This window comes from Nomascus leucogenys, chromosome 6, assembly GCF_006542625.1.
Source record: "Nomascus leucogenys isolate Asia chromosome 6, Asia_NLE_v1, whole genome shotgun sequence".
In the NCBI taxonomy this organism is placed as follows: domain Eukaryota; kingdom Metazoa; phylum Chordata; class Mammalia; order Primates; family Hylobatidae; genus Nomascus; species Nomascus leucogenys.
Window position 1 is genome coordinate 38549976 of NC_044386.1, and position 12267 is coordinate 38562242.

A 12267-nucleotide genomic window follows, 5' to 3' on the forward strand; every position below is an offset into this window, starting at 1 on the left:
TTAAGCAAAGCTTATCTAAATGCAAATCAGAAAATCTTTGAATCCATCCATGACCTATGGGCCCTGCTTCAAGATGTCCTGCCTTTTTAGGCTACACCAATGTACAGCCTCCATGTATTGACTTATGACTTCACCTGTAACCTCTGTCGTCTTGTCTTTAAAAACCTTTACATGTTAAGCCATTGAAGAGTTTGAGTCCTAAGCATGAGCTGCCTAATTCTCCTTGCTTGCTGCCCTGCAATAAATACCTCACTTTTTCTTGCTGCATATCCCAATATCAGTGTTTGGCTTTGCTGTGTCAAGCAGGTAACCCATGTTTAGTTTGGCAACAATCTTAGCTTTATTTCTGGGGCTCAACTGAATTAGTCTGAAGTACAGCTCTGACTTTGAACGTGGGTAAAGGTTAATTGCAAACAAACAATTTCAGAAAGTTGCTCAGCCACAAAGATAAAGCAAAGCCTGTCAGTCCCTCTGGTTGATGTCAGGTGAGCATGCTTACCTACATAGAACCTTTCATGTAAGCACATCGGGTAATTACAAGTCTTCCACGGGGACATTTTGCCTGGTGGGTGGCATCATCGTTTTTACTTGACAACTACCCATTTCCTTATAAAATGGGTTGTGTATAAGAGCTGTGAGGGCAGAGGGAACAAAATTTGAATATTTGTTCCATTAGGTTCAGAGAATTTGGACTCTGTTTTATAGCTTACCAAAGAGCCACAAATCTAGTTCTATTCAGGGGATTTAATTCACATCTCATTAACTACCTTGGCAAAATCCAACATTAGCCCTGAAAAGCTAATTTGATTAAAGAACTGACAGACATTACTTCTTTGAAACTAATCAAGTTAATTTTAATGGAGGTAATAATGTCTCTCTGGCAGGTTATTACGAGAATCAAATAAGCTAGCTAGCATATTTTGGGTACTTTATAAATTATCAAGTGTTAAACATGTGACCATTGCAGGTCTCTTTATTCCTGTGTTATGCCTTCCATATTCCACCTCTTGTTTCTTTTTCTTTTCTTACCTCTTCCTAAGGTCTTACCTTATTATTTAGCTGAGGGAACTCCTCTAAGTGTGGTGTACTATGACCCATGTTTTCAACCAGCAAATTGATTCAATAAATATTAACAGAGCAATTACAGAAACAGTTTGGAGAGTTGAGTACTCCAACCCCAAGAATGCAAAATGGGAGAAGCTACCTTCTATCCCCACATTAAGACAGAGGGTCTTCCAAGGGAACACCAAGGTTTTATATGCCAGCTTCTGGAACTGTCTGATTTCCTCTTAAAAACTTTAAAGGGCAAGAGATAGAACACCTGCTGTTTAGGAGTGAGCCAAAAACAAAAAAATGGCTGTGTTGGGCATCTGGGATCCTGTAGTTTGTCAGCAGAAATAGGTGTGTTTCCAACATACACACTGTGGGCCACGCAAGAGTCAAGGTAGAGTTGCCTGAGGCCCTTTCCAACAGGACCATCCAGAGTGGCCCCCCATGAGGGGTGATAATGACCACAATCAAACACATTTGTTTCCCATAGACAAAGGAGTTACCAATTAGTTATCTGGAGTGCTGTAGGCATCATGCTCATGGAAGCTGCTGTGTGATCCACAAGGGGTGTTTGGATGATTTTACACAGATGTGTCTAACTTTATGGAGGCAGGATCTTCAAATATATCACACAGATGTGCACTCAGATCACATACACTTATTGGTATTTATACTTAAGTCCACTTTGATATTCAGTATTGTCTCCAGTGGGAAGGCAGTGTCATTAAACAAAAGGACAGGAACAATAAACAATTCTGTCTCCAAGTAATATGATGGCACAGCATTTTTAAAAGATGTCTGTTTTACAGCCAGATATTTTAATTACATCTTATAGAACCACAGTGGAAAACAGTGTATTCTCCCCTATTTTAAAGATGGAGGATCTAAAAATAAGCTTAAGAAACTCAAGATCACACCCTGAGAAAAGGTAGGAAGTTAGTGCCAAAGGAACCCACTTTATTGATTAAATTTTTGCTTATACTTCCATTGAAATAACATCCCAAACTTGTGCTGAATACACTGAGATTGGAAGAGAATGAACCTCTACTCATAACCTCCCTACTCACTGTAAATACCCAGAAATGCTCTTGTGTTCTCTGGGACCAGGTACAAGCAGTTTTGCTCATATGCTGCATAACTTCTCTAGGAGACCAGGTCCCTCTCAGAACTCAAGAATTATGGCATGCATGTTGGGTCATGCCTGTAATCCCAGCACTATGGGTGACTGAGGCAGGAGGATCACTTGAGGCCAGGAGTTCCAGGCAAGCGTGGGCAGCATAGTGACACTCCGTTTCTACAAAAAATAAATTAGTCAAGTGTGGTAGTGCATACCTATAGTCTCAGGTACTCAGGAAGCTAAAGTGGAAGAATCACTTGAGCCCAGGAGGCTAAGGCTGCAGTGAGCCGTGATTGTGCCACTGCACTCCAACCTAGGTGACAGAGTGAGACACCGTGGTGAAAAAGAATTACAAAAGCTGTATGATTTCACTGTGCTTACAGGTGACAAAAACTCTGCTCAAGCAAAAAGGAGATTTATGAACTCTACCCAGGCATGGCTGGAGGGAAGTTGGCCTTAGGCACTTCCAGAACCATCTATCCAAATACCACCAGAATGCCCCCACTGACACACTTCCTATACAGCTCCATGTTTTGTGTATCAGTTTCTTTCTCTCCAGCTGGAGCTCAGCTAGGTGTGTGCATGTGTGTAGCAGACAGATGGGGTACTGGTGTCAGATTTACATTCTTATGGCTTCATAGCCCAAGAGGAGTAAGAAAGTTGACTTCTCATCTGTTTTTTAAATGTTGGAGAAATAAACTGGTACATCCTTGGTCATATGCACAACCCTGGGTATAACCACTGTCGACCGAGGAGAGCTATCAGAAGTAGCAAATCCTGGGGACGTGCCCATCCCTTTGTTACCAGAGGAGCAGCAACACAGATGCTAAGCAGACTACCACTAGAGCTACTTCAAAATGGAAATAAACTCACAGCACTAGGCAACTAATGTGTACAGTAAAGGAAAATGTTACACAAAAAGCAAACAAGGATTCACACATGAAGCCTTGGATAAATGATTTTTATAAACATAGCAGGCTCTGACAAGGAGCAAGTTGTGAAACTCAATGTTCATTTGATCTTTCTAGAAGAACAATATCTTTTCTCTGGTAAGATAAAAAGAAAAGCAACAACTTGACTAGAAGTGGTGATGTGCGTATGTTTATTGTGGCACTATTCACAATAGCAAAGACTTGGAACCAACCCAAATGCCCATCAATGATAGACTGGATCAAGAAAATGTGGCACATGTACACATGGAATACTATGCAGCCATAAAAAGGATGAGTTTATGTCCTTTGTAGGGACATGGATGAAGCTGGAAACCATCATTCTCAGCAAACTATTACAAGGACAAAAAACCAAACACCACATGTTCTCACTCATAGGTGGGAATTGAACAATGAGAACCCTTGGACACAGGAAGGGGAACATCACACACCAGGGCCTGTCATGGGGTGGGGGAGGGGGGAGGGATAGCATTAGGAGATATACCTAACGTAAACGACAAGTTAATGGGTACGGCACACCAACATGGCACATGTATACATATATAACAAACCTGCGCATTGTGCACATGTACCCTAGAACTTAAAGTATAATTAAAAAAAAAAAGGACAGGAAAAAAACAGAAGTGGTGATGTGTGCTGACTTTATTGTTAGCTATCCTGACAATCTGTTGCATTATTCCCACATTTAACAATGCCATTCCCAAGTGAAATAAAGGACAGTCACACTGATCTATATCGCTTTGGAATATTTATTGTATTCCTTAATGCATTTCTTAACATATATAGCACTCTTTAATCAAGAATATAAAGTCATCTACTTAGAATCACATTATCTTAAAGACGCACACTGGAATGATAAGCAAGTTTGAAGATGTAACTATGAACAATTCTTTTCAAAATCATATCAATATATTACTCTCATGGAACTTGCACATTCTAATAAGGGTCATTTTTCCCCCCATTACTGGGAAGGTATGCATTTAACCATGTGGTCAGCCAGAAAGGCTATTTTATATATGGTGTGTGTTACTCATAAAAAGCCTGTCCTTTCTCTAATATTGTACATTACACAATTGTAGCTACACCTGAAGAGAAGTGAGTTTCAATGACCACCAGCACCTAAAAACATGAATATGTTTCTATATTTAGGACCAGAGGAATGATATATTGTACTGTACTATGCCTACCTCTGTCCAGAGGCCAGCTGTCTCACCTGTTCTTCAGGGTGCCTAGACTTTTTACCCATCTATTATCCGGGATGCTTCTGAAGTCATTCCCATGGGCCCCTGTCTGGTATTGAGAATACCTCTAAGGAAGTTTCTTTCAAACCTAATCTACCCACCATGTTTCTTCCCTGACACAAAAGTTCACTGACTCTTCAAATCCTAGACTTGTCCATCATTATTTTCCCTAGTTGGATAAGGCTGAATTAAAGGCACTTTATTAAAGGAAGTAGCCTTGGCAGAAGAAAAACCATTGTTCTGTAGAAGTGTCATTCAATATTTAAAATCTCCTCTGAACCAAAACGAGAGCCTGAAAGTAAAACACCTTTTATTTTTTAACTCTGCTGTCATTGCTACTAAGGATCCATGGTAAATTATCCCGCAGCCCTTCTTGGCTTGAGAGGAGGTACAGTACAAGTAGCCCACAGGGTCTCAATAACAGAAGTATTCTCAAGGCCCCTTGAGGATACAAAAGAATACTGGGCTGTTGTAAAATGAGAAAACTGAGAAGAATCAGTTAGGTTTCTAGCCCTCTTCCTATAATATGCCTTAGTCTTTGCAAAGCATAGATAGATAGTTGGTTTGAACTAGTTATTTCTCCCTGCCCTCCCCCCACAAGAGACATTCCTGCTTGCCTTCTTGGGCATCTGTTTAAAAGCAGTATGGGAGGAAGGGAGATGCTCTAGGGGGACAAGATGTAATCATAAAATCTGAAGCCCCAAAAGAAAAGTTAGAGGAGGTTGAAGAAAAAACAATCATGACAGCAACTCTCCTAACCATAAAATCACATATGTTATCTTTCTTTCAGGACTAATAATTAATATTTAAGAAGAAAGCCACATCAATTTCTAGGGCCCTTCTTGGGGAAAGGTTCATATAATTTAGCATACATACCATATTCAGTGAAAATGCATTCAATATAATTACCTATTATAAAGACAACCTTCTCAGCACTTAACAAATGAGATAATTATAAATGCTCCTTTTGCTTTTTATTAAAATGTCACAGCATGCCTAGAGAACAGTTTATATGGCTGCATAAAGTCTGAAACACAAGAAAACTAATCAAAAACCACCTGTCAAATACACAATTATGATTACTGATGTCCTTTCAATTAAATCCTATGTGTTTAAAATGAAAAACACGCAGCCTGGTACAAATATCCACATTTCAATTTGCGATCTGTTGCATTGGCATGAGTTTTGGTGAAACCTGGTAAAAGAGGAAAAAAAATCAAATTATGAAAAACTGCATGATATAAATCTCTCTCCTTTTCATTTCCAAATTTCAATCATGTAGGCAACAAGCAGCCTTGCCATGGACATTCCCTGGAGTTTCCATATGATTTTCCACCCTGAAACACTGAGACAGAACAGTTCTGTTTACATTTTGGGTATCTCGTAGTTCTCAACCTTCTTGTATTAGCTCCTAAATTAAGGATGAACAAGGCCGGCAACAAGGAGCGGGTGGAAGAGGAGCAGAGGAAAACAAAGGATCCCAATAACCAAGCCCCCTGTCAGATGGATCACTGATCTCAGAGACTGATGCCTCTGAGACTTCACTTAAGACACAGTACAAACCCCAAGTCTCCAAAACCTCAAAATAGATCCAGCCAATTCATAATTTTGTTGAAAGATGCTTTATGTAATCTTTGGATTACCTAAATACATATTAATGAAGAGACATATGATCAATGATAAATCTTATCGGAAATTTCATAATCAGAATAGAAATGATACAAAGGCAACAAGAGGATTCCAAGTTATTAAAATATGGCAGTAATAGCATTAAAACAATTAAATGTTGATTATAATTATGTTCAGTGTATAAAACAGTCAATGCTTTCCTGCAAATCTGCAAGCAGAGAAAAGTGACAATGAATGTATATTTAAGGTAGAGCCAGTTGCAGGAGAACCATAAATATAAGCGGTCAGCTTAACTGTGACAGATTTTTCAAAGTGTGGTACCAGATATTCCTTAATTCAACAGGGCAAATATTGATTGGGTTCTAGTTAGTAACAGTCCCCATGGAAAGCAGGAAATACCAAAATTTGGGTGCTTCTTGAAATTCTGAAAGATGTGGCAATCGAAATGAGCCCAATTAGCACTTTACCTTCCAGAATAAACAACATTTTCTCAAATTGATAAATGAATGAATGAATAAGTAGATAATTATATAAGTTTCAAAGAACCAGAAGGGAGGTTCCTAATAGAGGTTAAATCAGTATTAAAAACTGAAAGAACAGGCTGTCATTTGGCTTTCATAAGGTTAAATAGTTTTAGTTCATTTATAAGTAATGTCTGCATTAGCTCTTCACAATTAACTCTTTATAGTATCAAGAGTTAATGTCTTGTCTTCCATTTTTCTACTAAAATATTAAACCAGAATGGCAAAAATGTCTACTAAAAGAATAAATAAGAATAAACAAGAATAAAAAAGTTCAGCACGATTTGGTATATAGCTTATGGTAAATGAGAACGCATTATGACTTATTTCTATGAGTAGACATATAGACAAAATAAACAGAATAAGTAGACAAAAAGTAACATCACACATACGCACAGATTTTCAACTCTACTAAGAATAACATTTAGTATTTATTTAGTATTTACATAAGTATGTCTCACAGTTCATTTTCTTTCTTTTTTTTAAACAACAGAGCATCTGTGGAAATAATTTAGTGAAACTTTTTTTTTTTTTTTTTTTTGAGACGGCGTTTTGCTCTTGTTGCCCAGGCTGGAGTGCAATGGCGCGATCTTGGCCCACCACAACCTCCACCTCCTGGGTTCAAGCGATTCTCCTGCCTTAGCCTCCCGAGTAGCTGGGATTACAGGCATGTGCCACCATGACCAGCTAATTTTTGTATATTTAGTAGAGACGGGGTTTCTCCATGTTGGTAAGGCTGGTCTTGAACTCCTGACCTCAGGTGACCCACCTGCCTCGGCCTCCCAAAGTGCTGGGATTACAGGCGTGAGCCACCGTGCCTGGCCCAATTTAGTGAAACTTTTTTACTACAAATCATTTTCTATAGATGCTTCATAGCACTTCCTTTAAAAAGAAACTGGACACATTAATTTTTTTAAACATCTGATCCTTTTCCTTGTCATGTCAGCCCTATTTTGAGCTCTTAATGTCATTTGCATTCTCAATGTGAAAAATGACATCAAAAATAAGATAATGCTTCATATAGACTGACTTTGCCTGCTTTTTAATGAAAAACATCTACTAAACCACCATTTCTCGTTCTGTTCTCCCAGTCTCATCAACATTGTAAATTCATGCAAACCAAAGGAGCTTATTCTGCCAACGTGATCTGCAGGCTAAGCACAAGGTGACATGATTTAGGTATAGAAGACAAGCCAATGATTTGTCTTCCCAGTGCATTAATATCCCAAAAGTATATTGCTTGACTGTGGTAGAATGCCAGTTCATAGTAGATACTGAGAGTATAAATTTATTCAATTAGGCAAGGAATGTCTGCAGCTTCTTTCAGATTCCACTGCAAACATATCAACAAACAATGCTTTTACTAGTTTTTTATTTGTTTGTTTGTTTTGCCACTGGTGGTTTAGGTATATTCCTGCGTGGAGAATAAGGCCAAGGCTCCTGGGAGCAAGAACCACAAATTAGTTCTATTTTATTCACATTTTACAGCTCAATATGGAACATACATTGGGTGTATGACTAGTGACGTCTGGAAGTTTATTCTACCACATAATATTTAAATATGGGATACATTTTTAATTTTTTAAGTCAAGAAGACAAAATCAAAGAAATACTGTTTCAAAAGAGGTCCACAGACATGTGGTTTATAACAACATCTATTTTACATAGCTTAAGCATTCATCAGAAAAGAAACAACCCAAATAACCAATTGAAAGCCGTTATTTTCAATGGCAAAACCATTTATTAAACTGCAATTACTTTTGCATCAACCTAATACTTTCGCCCATCAAGTAACTGGCATACTGAATGCTGTTAAGTATAGCCAAAAAATAAAGAAATTTGACATATTAATTAGCTTGTCACAGCTTTAATATGACATCATTTTGACTGTTTAAATATTTGGGAGACAGACTTCTTTCAAAATCTGAGGACAATGGGAGAAAAATAAGCCAAAGGATTCCTTAGTTGTGCAAATGTTGGGCTCTAGTAGCATAAAAGACAGAAGACTATATTGAACTTAAAAACTTCCATGTGTCAAAGAAAACAGTGAAAAAGCAACCTATGAAATGGAAAAGAACATTCAAAAATCATCTGATAAGAGATTAGCATCCAGAATATATGAGAAACTTTGAGAACATCACCAGATAAATGCAAATCAAAACCACAATGAGATATCACCTCACAGCCATTAGAATGGCCACTATTAAACAGAAAATAACTGTTGGCAAAGATATAGAGAAATTAGAACCCCTGTGCACTGACAGTGGGAATGTAAAATGCTGCAACCATTGTGAAACAGTATGGCAGTTCCACAAAAAATTAAAAATATAATTATCATATGATCCAGCAATCCAAATTCTGAATTATATATCTAAAAAATTTCAAAGCAGAATCTCAAAGAGATACTTGCACATCCATGTTCTTTGCAGCACTATTCACAGTAGCCAAGTGGTGGAAGCAACCCAAATGTCTACCAACAGATGAGTGGGTCATGAAAGTGTGGTATATATGCACAATGAAATATTATACAGCCTTAAAAAGAAGAAAATCCTGTCATACGTGCTACAACACAGATGAACCCTGAGTACATTATGCTAAGCAAAATAAGCCAGTCACAAAAGGGCAAATACCGTATGACTACACTCATATGAGGTATCTAGAATAGTCAAAATAATAGAAACAGAAAGCAAAAACAGTGGTTGCCAAAGGCTGTGTAATTAGTGTTTAATGAGTAGTTTCAGAGCTGCAAGTTATAAAAGTTCTAGAGATCTGTTGTATAACAATGTGAATACATTTAATATTACTGCATTGTACACTTAAACATGGTTAAGATGGTAAATCTTTTTAAAGTTTTTACCACAGTTATTTAAAAATAGGAAAGCATTACTGAACAGCATCACAAGCATTTATAGAGCATGAACATACATACAAGGCTCTACCAATAGTGCTGGGGACAGGGGAGCCTTTATTCCCCACTTCTCATATCCCATTCCATGCGGAAGGACACCTATGTATTCGTGTAACTACCCTGGCCTCTGGTGTGTCCCTTATTGATGTAATTAAATGATTATTTGGGCAGAGGAACCTTAACATGTGAAACTCAGCCTGACTCCTCCCCTTCATTGAGGTCTTCACCTAGAAAGCAATGCTCTGTTTTGCTCTCAGCCATGTGGATGGAAGCTCAGCAATGAAGGCTACCCTTATGGGAGGCCTGGGTTTCTCTGGTGCTGCCTACACTGGGGAGCCAAAGCCTCTGTATCTGTGGGGTTCACAACTGGGAAGCCTGCTGTGGCTGTACACCTAGGCCACATCCCTCACTCTAGCCTGTATAATAGTAATACTTTTACCTCTACCTGCTAAGCTCCTTTCTCTCAAGGGATTCAGCGCTCAATTCCCAAGAAACAGCAAAGTCCCTATCTTCATAGCATCTACATTTTGAGGGAGAGTAATCATATGGTTGGCTTCTCTAGCTGTAAACAGCTCCTGACTAGAATCTTATTTTGGGTGTGTGCTGAAGGTTCCAGAAATATAATCAATATTTGCATTTCTACAACAAAATTTCCACAGCCTCTACCAAGTTCCAGACATATATGACCTTCAAGATACTGCCCTGCAATGGAAAACTCCAACTTTCAGTTGATACAAAATCATGAACAAAACTGTGACAGTCATTACAGATTTTTTAAAGTTATGTTTCATGTGATAGAAATCATATTTTTTCCATTTTTTTTATTATGGCTAATAACACTATGATATATATGAAAAAGTCTTAGTAATTCTTTTTTTTTAACAGTGCCCAAATATTTCACTATCATTCTTTTTTGATACCCTAAAACCAAAATTTTGTCACGTCCTATTATCTGATGCTGTCATATTTAGTCTTTTACTTTGGAATTCCCAGTATTTTCCCAACCAGCTAATATCCACATAATGTAGCTTTGGCTCATTCACTTGCCCATATCCTTAGGGATACAGGACTTTTACCTACACATTTTAAAATTGTTTTGCACTAGGATTTTACCTTTTTTTCTTTATGAGGCAACACTGGCCAATCATTCCCTTCTAGAATGTTGACTGCCAGTTGAAGGCTGAGTTCTAGGGGCTTTTCTCAAACAGAACTTGAGCAAATAGTATATAGTCACATAAGGAGTACAATGCTAGCTATGCAGTGATAACCACAGGGAATATTTTCTGAATTAAGACATGGAATGTCTTCTGAATTATCAAGAAAGAAATGCTATCTTCAATGCACTTTTGTAATTAAATGTATCCTTATTGATAATCCAGGTATTAAGTAGAACATTTTATTAATTAGGGCACTCCAGCTCTAGCCTTACAGAGAAACACCCTGTTATATGTGATTTCATCTGTCAGAGTCTAAAGAGATGCCATTGATTGTCAGATGCTCAAAAGCTAGTCCTCTGGATGGTTCCACTGATACCACACCTTTTCATTCTCAGGACAACATTGACATACAAATTAACATTTCATCTCAACATCCTAATTTGGAGAAAACAAGATTACATATCCCTGTGAGAAGAAGAGATGGTACTGAAATTGAGAGGGTCTACAGAGATATTTTCCATTGGAACAGCACCTTTTATTGGAAAACAAAGCAAGAACAGTAAAAACTCGTATTTTCATTCCTTATTTACCCACATGAATAAAAAAAGAACAAGATAACCAGGTCTTTCTTTGTACATTCTCTTTTGCTGCAAAAAAAAAAAAACTGAACATTCTGTGGATCTTGAAAATGTTATCTGATGAAGAGGTTAATTCTTCCACATAGAAAAAAATGAAGAATAGCTGATTACAGATTGTTTACTTTTCTCACTAGAGTAAGAAATCCTAAATAGTTAAAGTATAAGCATATCCTTCTCCTTGAGTTTATTGAAAAGCTAATTAAAGATGTGCTTTGCATGCAAGGTATTACTGGGAGACTTCTTTTTCCAAAGGGACATTCAAAAAAAGTTAATAGACAAAGACCTTGGTAGAGTACCAGGAACAGTTATTATATGGATAATGAACTATGAAACAAAAATCGTTTTGAGAGAAATGTGTAGGCTGGGTGCGGTGGCTCATGCCTGTAATCCCAGCACTTTGGGAGGCCAAGGCAGGCGGATCACAAGGTCAGGAGATCGAGACCATACTGGCTAGCACAGTGAAACCCCATCTCTACTAAAAATACAAAAAATTAGCCAGGCACAGCTGTGTGTGCCTGTAGTCCCAGCTGCTGGGGAGGCTGAGGCAGGAGAATGGCGTGAACCCGGGAGGCAGAAGTTGCAGTGAGCCGAGATCGCGCCACTGCACTCCAGCCTGAGTGACAGAACAAGACTGCATCTCAAAAAAAAAATGTGTTATGCACTGATAGGTACAAGCAAAGCATGTAGTACACAAGAAAGACATACATAAAATATATGTATGACTTATCAAATAACTTTTGTTAGTTTCTCCAAGATGTGTAGCTGTAACATTAACATATTTTCTTCTCATTATAAATATATTTCATTTTAATTAGATTGGTTCTTAAATAGGTATGAGAATAATATCCCTTTCTGATATGGTTTGGCTGTGTCCCCACCCAAATCTCATCTTGATTTGGAGCTCCCATAATCCCCATGTGTCATGGGAGGGACCTTGTGGGAGGTAACTGAATCATGGGGGTGGGTTTTTCACATGCTGTTCTTGTGATAGTAAGTCTTTGATCTGATGGTTTTATAAATGGCAGTTTCCCTGCACACACTCTCTTGCTTGCTGCC

General features: G+C 38.0%; 1 protein-coding gene across 2 annotated transcripts in view; it reads right to left on the reverse strand.

Moving 5' to 3' along the window:
- Positions 1–3851: 3851 nt before the first annotated feature.
- OXCT1 (3-oxoacid CoA-transferase 1) overlaps positions 3852–12267 on the reverse strand; it is a 141278-nt gene continuing 132862 nt past the window's right edge. For both annotated transcript variants that reach the window (XM_030814016.1, XM_030814017.1), the window contains exon 17: positions 3852–5553. In XM_030814016.1, coding sequence (XP_030669876.1) covers positions 5512–5553 — 42 coding nt within the window. In that variant the 3' untranslated portion in view covers positions 3852–5511. The remainder of the gene's footprint in view (positions 5554–12267) is intronic.